General features: G+C 37.1%; 3 protein-coding genes across 6 annotated transcripts in view; 2 read left to right on the top strand and 1 right to left on the bottom strand.

Annotated features, from left to right (window-relative positions):
• Window positions 1-750: 750 nt before the first annotated feature.
• Window positions 751-15,971, bottom strand: LOC123876495 (speckle-type POZ protein-like). Its single transcript, XM_045922794.1, has 3 exons — window positions 15,960-15,971; window positions 11,629-11,638; window positions 751-1,845 (listed from the first exon to the last, which is right to left on the bottom strand). Exon 3 carries the CDS (start codon window positions 1,802-1,804, stop codon window positions 782-784), a length of 1,023 nt encoding a protein of 340 aa, XP_045778750.1. The 5' UTR covers window positions 1,805-1,845; window positions 11,629-11,638; window positions 15,960-15,971; the 3' UTR covers window positions 751-781.
• LOC123876496 (ras-related protein Rab-30) lies at window positions 2,327-5,319 on the top strand. Its single transcript, XM_045922795.1, has 4 exons — window positions 2,327-2,779; window positions 3,658-3,841; window positions 3,928-4,079; window positions 4,718-5,319. Exons 1-4 carry the CDS (start codon window positions 2,609-2,611, stop codon window positions 4,817-4,819), a joined length of 609 nt encoding a protein of 202 aa, XP_045778751.1. The 5' UTR covers window positions 2,327-2,608; the 3' UTR covers window positions 4,820-5,319.
• The window catches only part of LOC123876494 (coronin-7), a 26,055-nt gene continuing 19,479 nt past the window's right edge, over window positions 14,155-20,730 (top strand). For all 4 annotated transcript variants that reach the window (XM_045922793.1, XM_045922792.1, XM_045922791.1 and 1 more), the window contains exons 1-7: window positions 14,155-14,365; window positions 14,812-15,197; window positions 16,805-16,991; window positions 17,503-17,706; window positions 18,228-18,449; window positions 19,012-19,139; window positions 19,512-19,652. In XM_045922793.1, the coding sequence (XP_045778749.1) occupies window positions 14,889-15,197; window positions 16,805-16,991; window positions 17,503-17,706; window positions 18,228-18,449; window positions 19,012-19,139; window positions 19,512-19,652 (1,191 nt within the window). In that variant the 5' untranslated portion in view covers window positions 14,155-14,365; window positions 14,812-14,888. The remainder of the gene's footprint in view (window positions 14,366-14,811; window positions 15,198-16,804; window positions 16,992-17,502; window positions 17,707-18,227; window positions 18,450-19,011; window positions 19,140-19,511; window positions 19,653-20,730) is intronic.

The raw sequence follows: 20,730 nt of genomic DNA, 5'->3' as shown, positions 1-20,730 counted from the left end.
CTAGAATATCCTTTATTTGCATATACGTTGTAGTTCACAATATTTTGTTTTATGCAAACAGTAAAAAATGAATACAATTAGAATGTACAAAACCAATGACAATTAACTAAAAAATGTTTTGTAAATTATACTTGTACTTTATTTTCTATATGTATCTATAACTAATAATTTAATTAGTCTTAGAAACAAATTATTACTAAAAATAAATAAAGAAGAGAAATTCAATTACATATTAAATTTTTATAATATTAATATGTTTGTAATATTTGTTACTTATTTTAAGGAATATAATAAAATAATGAGATGGGTTTGGCTGTAGATCACCACGCTAGCCAAGTGCAGTATACCTTTGACATTTTTCTTCTCTCTGGGCTGGTTTCTGCACATAAACGTTTCCGTCTGTTGTGCGTTACCTTTGACATTATGGAGAACTCAGGCATTTCCTCACAATGTTTTCCTTCAATTAAACAGTTAAACCATGTGATGTTTAATTGCTTGAAATGCAAATAACTTAGAAAAGTTAGATTTGCATATCCAAGATGGAAGCTCCAAGCCCGAATAGGAGGCTGACATGTTAACCATTAGGCTATGATTGCTAGGGATGGTATGGATACCATAAAATAGTCATTTGTTAGACACTGTTACAAACTTTTCTAAAGTGTGATAAATTGTAAGACACCAATTAGCTATTGTCCATAGGAAAGTCACTTGGAACCTACTGATATCATATTTTGCATAACAGTGTGCCAGTCAGCTCTGGCTGTAGGGAGTAAATAATATGCTATTTGATGTCTGCTTCCAGGTCATCAGCCATGATGTACTCATAGATTGTTTTGATCAGCTCCACAGACTTGACTTTAGCCCACCCCTCCGTTTTAGTGATCAGTCTGGCTTGGCCATCTTTGATGAATTCCAGTGTCAATTGTTTGAGAATCTTGGCTGAGTGTAAGTCGGCTAGTTGCAGAGTCTCTATAGCGTTCTCCACTGTCAGTCTTTTGTGCAAGGCTTCCTCGCACAAGCTTTTAAGTCTACTCAATTGGTAGTAATCCGCAGCGGCCAATAGTCTCTCAGGAATTTCATCCACTCTCGGAGCTTTGTCACTATAAATAAAAGTCAATACCTCTATGAGAACGTCAGCCTCGAGTGGAGATTCCACTACATTTGTCTGGCATTCTATAGTGTTGTGCTCGAAATGAGCTTTCAGTACCACACTACGACTAGCTAGTACGGCCTTGTGTACTTTGTACTCGTTTCCTTCGGCAGATTTCATTGTCACATCAGAAAACAAGCCATTGGTGAGGAGGTTCTCAAAGTCGTGGCTTAGCTGGGTCTCGGGAATGTTCGCGCGGTCCACTTTGATGTCGTTGGTGACCATGAACTGGAACTTGAGCCGCAAACTGCCGTCGCTCAGAAGGAACGTGTCGCGCCCGTCGTAGCTCGCGATGTCGCGTTTGAACAGCGTAGCCAAGTACTGCCACTTGTTTCCTTGCACTGTGTGATACTCTTTTATAACTATGGACCGCTCCTCGAAACGTTTCAGACATATTGTGAGTATTGATTTCAGGAACACGGGATTCGGCGACAAGTAATACATTTCGATAATATCGTTGTCTCGGCCCAAGAACTGCATCTTTAACTGAAACCTGGAATCGATCGTCTCCGCGGCAGCATCTTTAGGTTTCTCCGTCCGAAACTCTCTCGTAGATTTGTTTTCGAGTAGATTGATGAAGTTGGGCACGGTCCATATCAATGTGTTGATCTTCGTTTGGCCTTCAGTACGGGTCGTGTAGTTCATGTTAGACATGGTTTCGTTTTAGATTAGCACATAAGAAAATTGTTTCATCGAGAGTTAGATTAAATTAAATTAATCCATGTTCGTAAATACTGTCGTTGTCGCACATCCTACTCTATGGTTGTCGCCACAGACCACGAATCGCCGTGATTACCACCAAAGAGTATGTATTCACTACGTTATAATTACCACCGACGAGAAACAAAATTATTGATTACATACTCTTTGGTTGTCGTTGGTGTTGGGTGGTTGGGTGTTGAGTGTTGACAAAGAGTATCAATTAGGTATCACTGTGTCGACTGGTACCAAAGAGTATCACATGGTAACATCATGGTAATCACTACTGGTACCAGTACTAGTACATTGACAAATTCAAAGAGTATATTGTAATCACTACGTTATACAAATTAACAAAGTAAATCGACATTGGACTATCGAGGCACTCACTAATTTGTATTTTTAAGTTAGGTTATTATTAGTCTGTGAGTCTGGGTCTGTGCATTGCATATTGTCTATGGTGCATTCTTCCACTTCCACCACAGACCATCCACCATACACTGCACTCCACTTTCTCTATTGACTATTGTTTTGGAATTTGCATTTTACATTATTAATCTCATGTGAAATCTGGCAAAAATTAATATTATTTTAATCTTATCTCAATAATGTGCGCTTGATCGTTCATGAAATCGTCGTCAACAGAATATCATCATCATATCTTAGTGTAATGCCTGTCAATTCACTAAAGCGTAACAGTGGCTGGGGATATAATTTATTGTAATTCTTTTCCGCTTTAAATGTAATTCGGTGCTTACAATGGAGGATTATAAGTTTCTGTTCAAAGTTGTGTTGGTCGGGAACGCGGGCGTCGGGAAGACGTGTCTCGTGAGGAGGTTCACGCAAGGCCTGTTCCCGCCCGGCCAGGGGGCCACGATCGGCGTCGACTTCATGATCAAGACCGTGGAGGTAGATGGAGAGAAAGTGAAGGTGAGCAGGATATTACGCATTACACGCTCAAAGCGGAGTAGCCACTGCTTTATATGGCATGATGACCTGTTTTGGAATTGTGCTTGGCCAAAATGTTTCGCGAAATAATTCTCGCGAGTATTTATAGATCATTATTTTGGTAATTGGCTCTAATGATGAATAATTGATGTAATTTCCAGCTATTATGCTGTGATAAAGAGCTACAGATGTAGGTGTTTATCTAGTTATTGCTTAGAGTCTAGTACTACAAAGTCACTTGCAAGTATTGCCCAACCTTGCCAGGAATTATAACACTGATCTCTCGTTTCTAAACCTGGTTAGTCAGTATTACTTAAAAGGTAACATGTTTTTCAGTTTTGAGGCCTCCCCTAAGAAATATTCCATTGAATAGCCATTCACTGTAGTTGTATTATTTAAATCTAAATTAAAGTTAACTAGACAATGCTTGTGACTTCATCTGCATGGTTTTTTTTTAAATCCTAAACTTTTTGATTTTCCGGGATTAAAACTTAAAAAGTATACTATACCCATCTCCAGCTCGGCTAGCATGGGCAGTAGATAAAAATTATATCCCCCGATTATATCCACTGATGTCATAGAAATCAGGATGTAAATTACCTCTGTACCAAATAAATGATCCCTGCGACTTCCTTCACATAGAGTTAGGTTTTTAAAAATCTTTTGGGAACTCTCTGATTTTCCAGTACAAAAAGTAGCCTCCTTTGAAATGCAAGCTATCTTTAAACCAAATTTCATCAAAGACTATTAAACAGATGGGTTGTGAAAAGCAAGTAGACTTTTGAAATTATAAGATTAGGATAGGTGTAAGTCTCATTTACCCGTGTTTTACTAGAAAGTTCATTAATTGAATGTTTTAGTTGCAAATATGGGACACGGCGGGCCAGGAAAGGTTCAGATCTATAACTCAGAGCTACTACAGATCGGCACACGCTCTTATCCTAGTGTACGACATATCTTGCCAGCCGACGTTCGACTGCTTGCCTGATTGGTTGCGAGAAATAGAGGAGTATGCTAATAATAAGGTTTTAAGAATATTAGTGGGTGAGTAAAATATATACTTGCATAATATTATACGAAAGATTTATATGTATTTATACAATAGGTTGCTAAACTAACATTATTTACAGGTAATAAAACGGACAGAGAAGACAGGGAGATCCCCCGACACATAGGCGAGGACTTTGCACAGAGGCATGGGATGTACTTTTTGGAGACTTCGGCAAAGGAAGCTGAGAATGTTGAACGACTGTTTATGGAGATAGCTGTAGAATTAATGGAGGTACGGAAAGCCTGCCATGGAATTGAAAAAAACCGGCCAAGTGCGAGTCTGACTCGCTCACGAAGTATTCTGTACTATTGTACAAGATATACCTAACACTTATGAGTTAATGACGGACTGCGCCATCTATTATTATGATTTCGTAAATTATTTTTTCCAGAACACATTTTAATTTTTTTTTCATTTCCGAATCCTGAGAAAACATCTGTTCTGTTTGGTGGCCCATTTTAAATATTATGCGCTAGTCATCACCATCTCATTGTTGAGCCACTACTGAGCACAGGTCACCACTCAGGATGAAAAGCTACAGTCAACCAGGCTAACTTGCATGCCAAAACAGTCGGAAGGCAGGTTTTCTCACTATGTTTTCCTTCTGCATCAAAACACTACACTATATATGCGATTCTACGTAATATTTAAGACCAACATATATTATACCATATTCTAGCAAATAAACACTTCTTATTCTATATTTAAGTACTTAAAACATGTTACTCCAAAAAGTTACAGATGAATATTTGTAACCACTACCAGTTTGTTAAATATAATTAAACGCCAATGTCAGAGTGTTCAAGAAGTTTGGCGTTATACATGCCAAGTAGGTAGGCATAGATTAAAAAAAATATTTCAACTTTCAGCAAGCAAAATGCAAGGAGCTGCCCAAGTATGACGGAAGCCTGGGCCCCATCAATGGCAAGTCTTCATCCGTGGGCGACAGCTCTTGCTGTCTCCGCTCCTAGACGTTACGAATTTATCTCAACATGGCGTAGGTACTGGTTCTGTCGTACAGCTGACCTAAAACAACTAAGTTTAGTCAACGTTTTACACTAAATTCTACCTTCATTAGTTACACACTAAACTTATTTGCACACATGTAGTATAGCAGGCGTTATTTTGCGGAAGTCCATGATATACAAGGAACCAAAAGCTTAATTTGCTATAATCCGCGAAACCAAACAAATCTGTTTGATACAACATGCACCGCCCGCCCTCCCACTGATAAACATGTAGGAAAAGCCAGCCACCAAGCAAGGCGGTGCATGTTGCAGCATACAGATTAGTTTAGCGGATTATAGAAAATTAAGCTTTTGGTTCCTTGTTTATTTGAATACTTTAGTGGAAAATGGTTGTATATATTTGCTGGTTATCTGTTGTGTTAAAATATCAGATGGTAGTGTGACAGTTGCGCCGATTCTGTTGTCTTTCTTCTACAATAAACTTGAGTATCTGCATCTTTTCTATTTAAGGCTATCGTTGTCAACGATCCCCCGTCGATTTCCTACGTATGATATTATTGTTCTTATCTCTATCTGCCCTGGTTCGTGCATTCTCGGTTCCTAGATCGGTACATTTGTGATAACCAATTGAAATTGCTGTGATTGGCTGAATTTACCATGTTCTTGCTGCGACAGTGAGTTTGAGCCACTAGCGGAACAATGTTAGCCGGTCAGAAATGATTGCAATTAGTCAACCTGTTTGACGTCCGTGTTCTGTTTTCGATTACAAAAAAGAAAAAATTGTTGTTGCAATCATCAATTTTAGCAAATAGTGAAAGAGAGTCGGCCAATCAGAGGTCACAACTACCGTCACACTTTCTGTCACACTATGGCAGTAGGCATACCGAGTAATGAAAACAATTTTTTAATTCTGTCTAGGAAGTAGTAGGGTTGCCACCTGCCTCTTTTTGATTTACAGGCTACCACCATCAAAAATACGGGGTTTAGATTTGAAGAAATTTGAAAATTTGAAGTATTTAAAGAAATAGGCGGTGGTTCTCTCTGAAATGCATGGAAAGCCTATTTAGATATTTTAGTTTATTTGTAAGTTTTGTATTTTTTCTCCGTATGTTGCCGTGTCTTGATTGGTGAACTGTGTTTGCAATGTGGTTTTAAATAAAAGATTTATTTATTTAAATAGCTTTTAAAAACTCTTAAGTTTTGTAAAGCAAAATGTTATACATTTCATGCATACAATCTTTTCATTTTAACTTAAAATTACATTTAATTTGTAATTCCACCTTCACAGTATCAATACTATGGCCGTAGCCAGGAATCGATTGCGGGAGAGGTTTTATCAGGGCCGGAACTGAATCCTGTCATGAGGAAAAAAACATTCGCTCAACTTTATGGGCTAATTACCTGGTTAGTGGAATTTCGCCTTTCAATTTGTCAGTGAGATAAAATACAACAATAAAAAAGCGCGAGCGCAGTGAGCGTAAGTGTTTTTGGTTCAATACAGAAAAAATTAAAGTGAAAGGGAAACGAGTTTAGCCATAGCAAGATTATATTTTTAAAGCTTCCTATCCATACTAATATTACGAATACGACAGTATATCTATTTGCCTATCTACCCTTTCACGGCCCATCTTCTTTACCAAAATTTTGGTACTTACTATTCAGAGGTAACTTGCATCCCAGACATTTTTTTTTAGGCGGCTTTTTAGCCCGGAAAATCCCCCACGGAATTTTTAAAAATCTAAATTCATGCAAACGAAATTGCGGAGTTTACACCAAGTAATACAAATTCAAAGCGCGAGTGAAGTGAGCGCGAAATGTTTGATATATTTCCAAAAAAAATTGGTAAGCAAATGCAAGAAATAGTGTAAGTATTATTTTAGGCTTAGGTTTTTGACGGCTTCCCAGGCGCAGTCGCCATTTCAACATTTCTGGTCTGGTGGGAGGCTTCGGTCATGGCTAGTTATATGGTTAGTATGGCCCTAACGGCCAAGAAATTAGACTGCATCATCACTTACCACTAGAAAAGATTAAAGTCACGGGCTAACTTGTATAAAAAAAGGCTTACATCCTCAAACCAAGCCCCGCCGCCTTGGCTACGACCATGATCAATATCGAGTGGGTTTCGGCTACGCATTGCCGCAAAAGGAAAATATTCTTTCTACTGGACATAACGTCAGTGTTTGATTTCGCCAGCCAGGTTTCTGTATCCCGAAATACGGGGTAACCAGTAAAATACGGGGCCTCTGGCAACCCTATTCGGAAAACACTGTCACATTTAAGTTAATGTCAAATATTTTGTTTTCAATTACAGAAAGCTGCATCAATCATTATTACAATATTTTCTTTGTTGTGATTGGCTGAATTTTTGAGTTTGAGCCAATAAACAGACTGTTTGCCAATTAAACGTCATAACAATATAAATGCCAGAAAGTTTAACCAAATAAAACAAACTTAATGAGAACCTAGTGAGAATGCAAACGGCACACAATTTATAATACATATTATGTCAGTCGTATATAATAGATATTATAGTAGTCGTTCACTTTGGTAATAGTCAGATTGTCATCAGTAAAATTGATATTGGTTGATGTATCGTAAATTATTGTTTCGGTGACAAATATTTTTATTATCTATTTATCTTTGAACAGAATGGAATAGAATGAAATGGAATGGAATACAATGATAAATTTTTATTCCTGTAAACTTTTAGGTAAACTTCAAAGTGTTTTTGGATGGTCAGACAAATTTACCACTGGTTCGGAATGCCGTTCCTACGTTTTCTAGGGTTTCGTACCTCAAAATGAAAAACGGAACTCTTATAGGATCACTTTGTTGTCTATCTGTCTGTCTGTCGTGTGTGTCAAGAAAACCTCTAGGGTACCCGTTGACTCAAAACCATGAAATTTGGCAGGTAACCTAACTGCGTAATTTTGGGTAGTTTTTTTAATCGATAAAGAAAGTTTGCGACATTGTTCAATAAAAAATTTGGATTCCAACTCCTCAATCCTGATGTTGCAGGGGACCTGACTACTAAAGCTAATGGGATTTAAAAAGTGTCGATTATTAATTGATATTGAAGGTATAGGATGCTGTAAGAAATTGCATTCCTAAATCCTGGTGATCCCTCGGGATTTGAAAAGGATCATCCGTTTAAATATTCTTACGTGATACAGAAACAAGTTGCATCCCGGGGACGGGCTATTACGGAGAGGCAACTTTTGTTCTGGGAAATGAAAGGATCGGGATTTTTAAAAACCTAAATCCACGCGAGCGAAGCTGTGGGCATTAGCTAGTTGTAAATATATTTAAAAGCTACTATAAGATAATAGATAAGGTACTTATTTCCTTATATTTTTATTGTATGGCAGCGCGCGGTTTTAAATTATAAATTGCACGTCCTGTCCTTTTCTGTAATACATTTTTTTTTCAATATCTACCGCTTTATCTCATAGCAAGAGTCCGTAAGACATAATACAGTGAAAATAGGCAAAATATACATTTTTTGCAGTTTCCACGTCAGTACCTGTCGAATTTTTCTAACAGTGTAAGCAGCAGAGCTGAGTTTACCATCAAGTGTTGATATATGGGTGTTCCATAGAAGCTTTGCATCTAACATTATACCGAGAAACACGGGGTTCTCCTTTATTTTCAACATATGATTATTTATCAATGAACTTATGTCATTTAAGGTCCTGGTATTGGGCAGTGTGAATTCAACACACTTAGATTTCTTTGCATTTGGAAGTAAATTGTTAGCAATAAATCAGAGAGTGACCTGTGATATGGCATTACATATAGTATACATTGTCAAAAATTATAATATTAAAGCTGTGCGTATTGCGTGAGGAATAGGTTGCAAGAGAGTTGCAACTTGCAGGGTTTGATGCATGCGCTATTGCCAGCAAACATGAGACATATTTTTATCTACAGGCAACGTCTGAGTAGGTAACGCATACGTCTAACGCAAGTTGAAATGTACCAGTGTATTTAGTTAGACCTATCGACAAGTTTGGAGTTGGGTGCAGTCTAAATGTGGCCCGTGTGTTTAGACTGTCAGTTTCTGTCAGTTTCACGTGTCGTCCCCCGCACTTCACCACCCCGCTTGCACAAATCGAGACAGCACGAAATTTTCAAGATTTCTGGGTGTAATTTCTGGTTTTCGTAGTTCCCACACAATTATAACAATATAAAATATATAGAGATAATTTTTTTACTACATAATATTCATTAAATTTTCTAGGTCTGTGGTTTTTCCAAATTTCATTAAATTGCTCCATTGTCTAGAAAAACGAGCACAAAGTTGGGCCTTTTTTTAAAGAAAAATACAAATCTTTGAGCCCCTGTAATTTTAAAACTACATATTATTAGAAAAATCTAAAACACCACAGACACAGATATTAGTTTCTAGACTATGTCTGCAAAATTTCATGGACTTTGGTTGCTTAATATTCAAATGAAATGGGAACTACGATTGTATGGAGTAAGTGACGGAGAGAGTCCTGTTAATAGTGCTAAAGAAGGATGGAACATAAATATTACATTTAAAAACTGTGAATTTTAGTGTGCTTTACAAATTGAAGCAATAGTCTTGTGACTGGCACATAAAGTTACAAGTAAATTAGGTTTGTCTGCCTTTTCTTATTGCATTGGTAGGAGAAAGATGCGAATACTGTTAGTTGCGTTCAGAATCAGTACCAGTGTTGTACTGAACTTATATACCTACTAATTGTATGCAACAGGAAATATTGTACATCAAACTTTAGAATGAGATAGCGGTTTTGTAGAGTGTTGTCTCTGTCGCTGAATCAACAGAACAGGTTTGAGTGACAGAGACAATGCTCTACGAAGCCGAAATCCCTTTCTAAATGTGGTGATTGAAAAATTGGGTTAGAATTGTAAAATATTGTAATCTGTTTTGGTTGCAGAGTAAAATAAATAAATAAAGGTCAATGTACAATATTTCCTACTGGCTACTGTAGTTCAGGTGTATGTATGTAGTACAGAATAAGTACCATTTAGTTACACACTTACATACTTGTAGTATTTACAACAATATACATTAACATATAGTACTGACTCTATCATTCCATGGCTTTTAAGTATTATAATTTATATCTTAGTACCTTCACAATATCATGTGTAATTTTATTCTCAATTATCAACAAACTGGCATAATCGAAACGAAAATCAGAATGACAACTTTACAGGAGGAAGGTAACAACTTGTTTCTCTTAGCTAAATAGTAATATTGTTAGTTGCAATATTGTATCCTCATTATAAGAATACTGTATGTATGTAAATATTTTTTAATGACATTTAAAGTTGTTGTGATTTAAATATTATAGACACATAAGTTTGAAATAATAATTAAGTATATAATTTATTTTAATTATTATGTGTTTCATAAATTAAGAGAATGTTTAGTATTTTTCAAGAAGTTATTACATGAAAAAGTTTGTAAGCTACTCATTTCAGTTGGTATTATTAGTTTTAGGTGGGTTATCGTTTTCTTATGTGGCAAGGGATGGGACACTAACGCATATCGATATTATAATTCACATGATATTGTAGCAAGGGTTGTGAGAAACGCGCTTGAAAGAGAAAGAATATGACAATGTATAAGGCCAGCACACACTGTGGCCAATTCTGTTGTACACAATCTCTAAACTAAACTACTCGTATAATAACAGTTTTATTGCTATCCCTTTCGCAATGCTAGAAGGTGATCACAATAGATTTGTTGTGAGTGCATTGATCAATGACTGACTTAGTCATATAATGATGACGCGCGACGGTTGAAAGCGGGAGATGAGTTCTGTGTTGTGTCCCGGCCACGTTAACGGGCAACTACGCGATGTTCATGGGCGTTTCCTGTTAAACGTATAATATGTAGCCACGGTTAACGTACAACGGCATTCACAATGCCGTTTTGAACTGATAGCACTTGGCTTTAGACGATAACCGTTCAAGAGTGGCCACTCAGTTTAAAGCGTTGGTTATGGCGTTGTTGGGCATTGACGCCAAACAACGCCATTAATTGGGCCTTAATGTGGCCCGAACATTACAGTATAGTAAAGTGACCAAATCGCTACTTGCCGATGCTAAAATAATCCCGTGTGCTCTAACCATAAACGATGTTTTTTCATTTTCATGCGCGTGCTCTAAAGGTAAAGCGCATAACTGAGGAGGCTCGTGCGGGAGGGTGACGTCACTGAGCTCTCGCGTGACGTCATGACACCTCTCGTACCGCTCCGCTGCCGCAGGAGCCTCCTCAGTTTTGTGATATGCCTGTAGTTTATAAGACCGCTGTTGCAAATTTTGTTGTATTTTTTAAATTCTGTGTTGTATGATTGTTAGTGTTTCTAAACTAGACTTTGGTGACGATTCTATTGTACACTGAACTAACTTTTAGTTTGGATGAGACTAAAAACTGAAATTAGTGGCAATATATCGAAATGCTGGCGTGGCGTGGCGCTGTTTAAACTCAAAATACCCTCTATGTATTTTGAGCCACGCCACGCCATAATATCGATATATTGTTACTAATTTCAGTAAATTTTAGTCTCATCCCTTAGATTTTTTTTATTAATATTAATGTCAACGATATTTTTAGATTTTATGGCCGAACTTTACTGTATTTAACGCAACCTGTCGTGATATTTAGATAAAAACTGATAATATAATGCTTTTACTTTTTTACTTGGTTGGCAACTAGGCAATAATAAATGCAATGCTAGATTTTTTTTTTTGGATTTCTGTTAAGTTTACTCGATAAGTTTTGTCTGACTACCATGACAGATCATTGTGCTTATTCAAGTTATACTTATATAAATGTTAAACTAAACTGGCCAGTCTAAAATAGTGCTAACCTACACAGAATGTTCCTAGGCTTGCGGGAAAGGATGGCACTGTTTTAAGACCTGCCAGTTTAGGTCTAGGAAAGTGTCCACTAGCAATAAGACTTGTGGCAGTCAGCTCTGGCAAGTCACTTGCATTGCATGCCACTTGATCTAAACACTGGCAACAAGTTAACTGTTGCAAGTTTCAGCTGCAATTTCTATTGCTAGTGCATAATTATTTTTAGAATGTTTTCACATTTATTGTGAAAACCTTATTAACATAAATGCTTAATTTTAATGTACAGACATCACATAACTTAGGTGCAATTAATTTTATCTTTGACAGATATTTCATAGTATTTTTTTATTTTTTTTTACACAACTAAATTGAACTGTTTTATTAACTTTAACGTTATTGAGCATAGTTCTTGCAATTCACGAGCGCGCGTGAACTTTGCTTGTGGTGACGTCATACACACACAAGCACATTGCGCAAGTATGCGTGGCTGTCGACCAATCACACGCGAGCATTCGCACACATTTACTTTACGTACTTATACCGATACGACTTAAACACAGGCAAGAGTCACACGCGCACGTGAAATGCAAGAACTATACCTATTTATATTATAATTATATTTATTGCAATTATTTGTAGATGCCTATTTTTGGAATTTATTGTTCTTGTTCACTTAAATTCTGTTGTAAACTGAATGGACACCACTAAAAGTGACTCTTTTCAAAAGAAATGTTAGCCAACTATGGCCGACAGTCTTGCCAAATTCCCAATAGCCAATATCGATTACGCAACGTAACCAATCAATAAATGAATGAAAGCTTCCAAAATACAGGGGGATGTTTTGCTCTACAAGAATTTTGTGTCTGTGGCATATCACAATGATATTTTGTGCACTTTGGTGTTAGATTGTTTACATTTTTTATGGTTATGTATTTAATTAACTGTTGTATAGTGTTTTAAATGTTTCCAATTGAATATTTGCTTTAATTAATTATTATTATTACCAATCCGGTAGTGTAGTGTTTTACTTAAAATACTGATTGATCATTGTATGAATCGTATCTGTCTAACTTAGCTGACATTAAAATCTTTAATTAGGTATACGAAACGATTGTTTTAAATATTTGACAGTTTATTTTATGGAATCGCGAGAAATAAAATGTATTTCAAAGTGGCCCTAGGCAAAATGATAAGTAATTTAATAAAAAGTTCTGACAGATATAATTCATAAGTGCCAATCCAATTAATGATAAAGTTACATTTCAGTATTGGATCTGATATGGTTACTACCTTCATCTATTGGAGTCATCGATCATAGTAATAAAACATCACCAAAGAAACTAAATTGTTGTAATACTCGCAATAAAATTATAATAATGTGTGAAAATATTACAATAAAACTTAAAGCTAGCCTTATCTAATTACTGTACAAATCATGCCCGCGTGGAATGGTGCCAAGAATACTGGCTGCATTTCCGCGTTGGACAGCCAGGCTGATCCGTTGCGCAAAAAATGAGCCAGCCCTTCTGTCACCCGATGAGGCTATTAAACGCGGTGAAATGTCTCGTAAAAATTTCTTTGCACTAAGACTCCATGACTCCATCGCAATAAATAAAATGATCACTTTCGATACTTATGTTTTATTCCTTGATAGCTCAACGGTTGAGGAGCGGACCGAATTCCGAAAGGTCGGAGGTTCAAACCCCACCCGTTGCACTATTGTCGTACCCATTCCTGGCACAAGCTTTGCGCTTAATTAGAGGGGAAAGGGGAGTATTAGTAATGATTAGCATGGCTAATATTATTTCTTTAAAAAAAATACTGGAACACCTTTATTACTAAAGAGTAAAGGTCCAAACAAATTATCTGACGTGGGATGCGGCTATATCCAGTTACTATCTAGTCTAATAGGTAGCGGACATAATCTTCGGCCGTCCATGAGCGCTCAGACGTCCGATAGAATTCTGGCCCGCTGGATGTTTTGTTAGCCGAAAACGTCCGCGGATGCCGCGTCCCAAACGGATGCTAGGCGCGATACGTCTGATAGTTTGATATCTCTAAGTACATAGTTTCCTTCTTAGCTGTGTAAAGTGCCTATTACACCTAAAAGAGACACTCGAATTTTATTGTACAACTATTCAATTTTTCCATTCACCGTTGACCGTGGAATTAGGAAGTAGGTACCTACTTCATAATCATAGTACCTATATCCTGGATGGGTACTTCCGGCTCCCGCTTCCGCCAAGATTTTTAGTCGAGCAACATTTCCAGGCTACGTCCATACCTAGAATAATTCCACAGACCAATAACATAATAATTCTACGTCAATACGTCACCTCCGGATTTCTTGTCTGTGGCTAGCTACGTCCAAGATCCATGTACGTCAAGCAAATTATTGTAAATGTAAGTATTGCCAGCTATAAAAATATACTGAAGTGGTTAAAAATTAATTTTAATTAATAAGTTAAGCATCGGCGAATTGGCTGGATTGTTTTTCTTTATGATATTTATTTTTAAGACATTTTTCTTTAATTTTCATATAAAAAACCAAAAAAAAAAATTATCTTTGTTTTGGTGTCATCGACTCCTTATTTTATTATCGATCCGAAAATGTCGCTTGAATTGAAATGGCCGACGTTTAGGGGGAGTGTCTAGCGGAAATTGAATTTCTGATTGATTTATCTCGTAAAGGTAAGAGATAAACGTGAGATATTATCTTAAACGGTTGTGTTTACGTAATCAATTAAAAAGTTTAGCTAAATAAATAGAACTCGGTGTAGTTTCGTGTATTTCCGGCCGCGCTCCGGTCAAGTTATTCAAAACAAAGTGTTCGAGTTTAGATTTTCAATAAACTCTTTTATGTTATTCGTTAACTGTTTATGTGTAGTGATAAGTGAAACCATAACGTAAGTTGTAACCAAATATGATAACAGGAAACTTGCGATATTATTCCTTTTGATAATTTTTGTCTTCGCCGTAATTTATTCACGAAATGTTACACTTTTCTATGTTAAATTCGAAGTGCGTTTATAATAATAAATTCGACACTTTCCAGAGTTTCTAGAGCTATAAACTACATCGCCTGAAATGAAGTGTTATTGATGTTAAGTACTTAAAATAATAAATCTTTATTTCAGATTGACTGCCTCTTGTTGAGGCCAGTTTACATTCCATTTTCGAAAAGACTGATAACTTTTTAATAAATTGGCCCACGATGGCCTGGCGTTTTAAAGCCTCTAAGTATAAAAATGCTGCACCCATTGTGCCTAAGCCGGAAGCATGCATAAGGGATGTATGCGTAGGCTCATATCAGACATATGGGAACAATATTTGCGCGTCTGCGGCTTTTATGGCGTTTAACTGGGAGCATGTGGGGTCGAGTATGGCCGTGCTCCCGCTGGACGACTGTGGAAGGAAGAGCAAAACTATGCCTTTGCTGCACGCCCACTCTGACACAATTACGGACATGGAATTTTCCCCATTTCATGATGGATTGCTTTTGACTGGATCCCAGGATTCTTTGGTAAGTCTACGGTTTTGTTCCAACTTTTTTTCTTTCAATTATTATTAGCAAATGATTCTCTTTACTATAAATATTTTGTTATTTATAGTACTTATCTCCCAACCTCATATGTTTTAATGATAAAAGAATTTTCGCCGATTTTATCTTACATAAAACTTGTGACTAAATGGAAATCTATATATTTTTAAAATGGGTAGGACTGACTGACTGACTAACCTATCAACAAACAACTCAAACTGCCAGGGTCTCTAAAAACATGAAATTTTGTATGTCAGGTTCTGTTCAGAAAGTGTTTATTTATACTCAACTTAAATATTGTAAGAAACTCAGAAATTAAGTTTTTTATAATATTTCGGATTTAAAATTCATTAATTAGGTGTTCTCAAAATTTGCAGTATACATATATTAATGAAATTAATGCAATAGGTAGCAACTGGATTAGCGGATTTTTGCTAGCCTACATGTGGATTGGAGCGTGGCAAATATTTTCACCTCTCTATTACTGAAAGATGTATCTCGGAAATGTTATTAGTTACACATTCAAGTTATTATCTATATTGATTCATATAAAAAGACTTTTCCTGACTGACTGACTGATTTATCAAAGCCCAGTCCTAACTGCTGGGGTTAGAAACTTGAAATTTTTGTAGTAGGTTCCTTCATGTAAAGAAAGGATTTTTGGTTTCATTCCTGAGGGGGTTGTATGAAAGTCTGTCATTTTAGAAGTTATATCTAATGGTATTTATGCTTTTGGTTTAAAACTAAGAAAAACATGTCTCAGAATTTTAGGAAACTTCTCACCGATTTTCAAAATTTCTTCTTGAACAAAGCTGGGTGGGTCACTTAGTAGAAAGATATGAATTCCAAAAATACAATTTTAATATGTTACATATTTTTTATCATTTACAAATATCCTAGTTGAAAGAAAAGGTTATTAAACTTTGAAGATGGATGTATCCTAGTATTTATTACATGATCTGTCTTGGTTTTTTTTTGCTGAAATGTTAATGGCTTGTAGAAAGTTGTCTATTCCAAAAATTGTTCAAGATATGGCAGAACACACATAAGGTAGGGCTCATAGCATAGCATGTGTCAGAAGCCAGAACATGCATAAGGTAGGGTTCATAGCCATGCTAAGTACTACAAACTTAAGCAGACATTAACTGCTTAGACTGTAATTTTTCAAAAACTATTTCTATATTTAGATATACCTAATAATGATTTGACAGTTATTATACTGACTTAGTGGAGGCTAAAATGGCCTTGACAGACAGCTGTTGACAGATGGACTGGATGAAACTGTAAGGGTTCCTAGTTTCACTATGGAACCCTAAAAATAGATTTAAACAGCAAACAATGAATGAAGCCTTAAATGAATAATTTGGAGAGATCTGAGTGATTTGCCTGCTCGTTTCTAATTCAAACCGCTAGGATATGGAACATCCTTCTGGTATGAGTTTTCCCATTCAATTTTAATATGGGTACCTTCAACTCAAGAGTCAATAGGCATCTTCTAGACAAGTGCACTCCATTTTAGGCTTCACACTTGCCAGAAGGTCTGAATGCACCCAAGGGCTAGTCTATAAATTAACAAAAAATTCTTTCAGGTAAAAGTGTGGCACATACCACCAGAAGGTCTCAAGGAATCACTCACAACGCCGGAGTGCACTCTGTCACAGAAGCAACGCAGGGTAGAGAATGTGGGCTTCCACCCTGTGGCAGATGGACTAATACATGTGGCGTCGGGACATGAGCTTGCTTTGTGGGATCTGACACAGCAGAAGGAGGCCTTTGGTGAGTATATTTTCACAAGCATACAGTAGTAGCAAGCGCAAGCTTACAATCGGTCAGATCCAGTCAATTGTGACAATAATATTGTTACATGTAAAAATAAAAATTTTCTTTCTTTTACCATAGGATTATGCATACTTACACAAAAAAAATAATTTGTAAATGCTCATCCTTTCGATGAATGGTTAACTCTAATGAGGTAAGCCCGAACTTAGCTATCTAGGCATGGCATAATAATATTGTTTATCAAATTTTTAAAAAGAGCTACCGCCGAGTTTCTTGCTAGCTCTTGGTAGGAAAGGTATTCTGAACCAGTGGTAGATGCATTCGATGATTCAAAAGTACATGTAAAAGTTTAATTGAAAAAAAAATTTTTGCTTATCAGTCCAGTAACTTGAAAAAATCGGTGTACATACATAAAAAACTATATACGCGCCAAATTGAGAGCCACCTCCTTTTTGCAAGTTGGTAAAAAAAATCTGTTCTATTGTAAGGTAAAACAATTTTGTTACAGTAAACAGGGATCACACAGAAGTGATCCAGTCCACGTCCTGGAAGAAAGACGGCAAGCTGGTGGCCACCTCGTGCAAGGACAAGAAAGTGCGCATAGTGGACCCGCGGGCCGCCAGCCCCGTGCTGGGCGTGGCCAACAGCCACCAGAACATCAAGGACAGCCGCCTGGTGTGGCTCGGCGACACTGACAGGATCCTTACCACTGGTGAGTGCAGCAGCGACGTGCTGCCCACTGCTGGGCGTGGCCAATAGTCATCAGAAGTGATTTAAGTTAGACACCAGAACTAAGCAAAAAATGTGATGATTTTTATTTATCATGGAGATACCTCAAGAAACAAGTGGCAATTAAGAATAACAATGTGGCAATAAAGCAGTGCTAGCCACCACAGGATTAGAAATCATGTGAAATCCATACCCAAATCCCGAAAAAAATATTATTTTATTAATAAGTATTATTATTTTATAATAGACTAATTAGCAGCTTTTGCTGGTGCATCTATGTGAGAAGTGATTCAAGTTGTCAACATGTTTGTCTAATCTATTGTTGACCTGGTTAACAGAGCTTGACATGACTACCTCCTTGGGGAATTTATTCCTCTTTCCTTGAAACTAAAATTTGGAGCATTTTTCGATTTTTTTCTATTGAAAAAATTGTGTCCAATTGCGTTTAAAATAAAAAGCTTCCAAAAATTCCAAAACTTTAATGGGTTTTCAATGAATTCCCAGGTTTCGACTCGGCCAGGTTGCGACAGATCATGATCCGAGACATCCGCAACCTGGCGCAGACGCAGAAGACGCTGGAGCTGGACTGCTCCACCGGCGTGCTGATGCCGCTGTTCGACGCCGACACCAACATGCTGTTCCTGGCCGGCAAGGGGGACACCACCATCCTGTACATGGAGCTGACGGACCGCGACCCCTACCTCATTGAGGGGTTGAGGCATTCCGGTGAGATTTGTTCATGTTTTAATCTACTAGCGATCCGCACGGGTAGCTTATTACAATTTTCATAGGGATCTCTAATTTTCTTGAAAATAAAATATAGCGTATGTCACGTCACGAATGTAGTTTTGTACTGGCGAAAAAAATTTCAAAATCGGTTTAGTAGAGACATTACTACAAACAAACTTACAGACTTAAGCTCTTTTTTATTATTATTATTATTAGTAAGATTATTGGAAGATAATTATAAAGAACCATTTATTAGGATTCTGTACCTGAATGTACCTATTCCATCCAAATGTACCATACCAAGGTGCTAACTCAACAACAACAAGCCTCTGCTGTCTATCCATCCGTCTGTCTGTCAGCAGGCTGTATCTCGTGAACCGTAATAGGTAGAGAGTTGAAATTTTCATAGATTATGTATTTCTTTTGCCGCTATGACAACAAACAATGACAACATGGCCGCCATACAATTTTTTTTTTATCTTATACGGTGGTACGGAACCCTTTGTGTTCGAATCCGACTCGCACTTGATCGGTTTTGTTTCCATTCAAAATGTTTTAGGTGAACAAACGAAGGGTGCGTGCTTAGTGCCGAAGCGAGCGTTGCGGGTGATGGAGGGGGAAGTGAACCGCGTGCTGCAGCTCACTGGCTCGTCCGTCGTGCCCATCATGTACCAAGTGCCCAGGAAGGTAATCGTCCCTTCATTCAGCTTCACCCGCTCGACCTTCGTCTCGCTACAGAGGTCGCCGCCACACCTCTTCCCTTCGCTCCGTTCGGCCTCGTAGGCTCGCTATGTTGAGGACCTCCTTTGCAAGTTAAACGTGCCTATTTAGTTTCTAAAAAAACCCACCACATTATTATCCGAAAAGAACTCCTACTGACAACAAATTGTATTTATACGCCAAATTGTACCTATATTTTTGTTTTGCTTTGTATGAGTTTTTCTGTACAAATTTTGAAGTGTACCATAAAAGTAGTCATTCATTCATTATATGATTAATGGAAAGGGGTCACGACCTTCAGCAATGAGAAATACGACTACAACGGAGACCTTGTTGCAGAGTTACCGCGAATACCACGCAGACCTGTACCCGGAGACCAGTGGAGCCGTCACCTACCTCAGCGCGCCGATGTGGCTCGAGCACCAGGACCATCCCGTGCCCAGCATCTCTCTGCACCCCAACGCCAACAACTGTACTCAGGTGAGACGCCTTGTCCATCCACTTGAGGTTTCTCAACTCAGATGCAGGTAGAGCCGGTATAAAGGTATAACAAAACATTTTTGACGACCTCATATTTGTCTCTGGTTTGATCTGGTGGAAGGCTACGGGCGTAGCTAGATACCACCCTACCGGCAGAGCCGCGCCACCAAGCGATTTAGCGTACCGGTACGATTCTGTGTAGAAACTGATAAGTGATAAGCGTTAAGCCATACCAAGTTAGCCCGTTCACCATCTTAGACTGCATCATCACTTACCACAAGGACTAACTTGTAATTAACAGGTACTTATGTACCTGTATCTACAAATAAATGAAATTGAATTAAATGTTTCTTAATATACATGTAGGTAGAGGAAAGACAGAGGAATAACAAATCATCTGAAATTTCTAGCTTCAAATGTCACTGATATTTTTTAGAATGCTTACGATGATTTTTACCTAGTTGAGGTCAAGTTATCGAAATCTATTCTGATAATGGCGACAATTTTGAGGTGTTTGTCTAAACTGAATTTAGAGTATTTGCATCTTTTTCTTTTTAATATTGCTAGAAAAGGACAGAAAATGAACCTTAGATTGAAGACTAGTTTTAGAGTTACTCTAAACACTATGCTCGAGACTGGAATCTAAAGTCACAAGGTTTGATAGTTCTAAATTAAATTCAGTTTGTCTGGCCTTTTCTTATTACATAGGTATTGATAACAAAAAGGTGCCAATACTTTAAAATTTAATTGCTACCAATATTTTTAATTGCTAATTTTACTATCTATTGGTTGTATATTATTTCTTTTAAGCAAAAAATATTTCGTTCTCATTAGAGCGTTAGATTGTGAATAAAAATAATAATATTTGGATTTGTTTCATTTAAATCTTTTGGGTTTTTATTTCAAAAATATTAGAGGCATGTATTGTTCATATTGGTTTTATTTGGTTTAGCTTGTTCGGTAGTGAAATGACACTGGTATACATATTATCATTTTATTTTTTTATTTATGGTGATTTGTTATAATTTATGGGATTCAATTTTTTTTTGTGTTGTGTGTGTTCGTAGTTTTTGTGTAG

The sequence above is a fragment of the Maniola jurtina genome, chromosome 21 (genome assembly GCF_905333055.1).
Source record: "Maniola jurtina chromosome 21, ilManJurt1.1, whole genome shotgun sequence".
NCBI lineage: Eukaryota > Metazoa > Arthropoda > Insecta > Lepidoptera > Nymphalidae > Maniola > Maniola jurtina.
This window is presented reverse-complemented; position numbering and strand designations above follow the sequence as displayed.

What these genes read in the sequence shown, in the direction of transcription:
- LOC123876495 (XM_045922794.1), bottom strand. Translation starts at nt 1,804, where the DNA reads ATGTCTAACATGAACTACACGACCCGTACTGAAGGCCAAACGAAGATC.
- LOC123876496 (XM_045922795.1), top strand. Translation starts at nt 2,609, where the DNA reads ATGGAGGATTATAAGTTTCTGTTCAAAGTTGTGTTGGTCGGGAACGCG. An exon ending in GGTTTTAAGAATATTAGTGG is followed by an intron (nt 3,842 to 3,927) that starts GTGAGTAAAATA and finishes CATTATTTACAG; the next exon opens with GTAATAAAACGGACAGAGAA. An exon ending in TAGCTGTAGAATTAATGGAG is followed by an intron (nt 4,080 to 4,717) that starts GTACGGAAAGCC and finishes TTCAACTTTCAG; the next exon opens with CAAGCAAAATGCAAGGAGCT.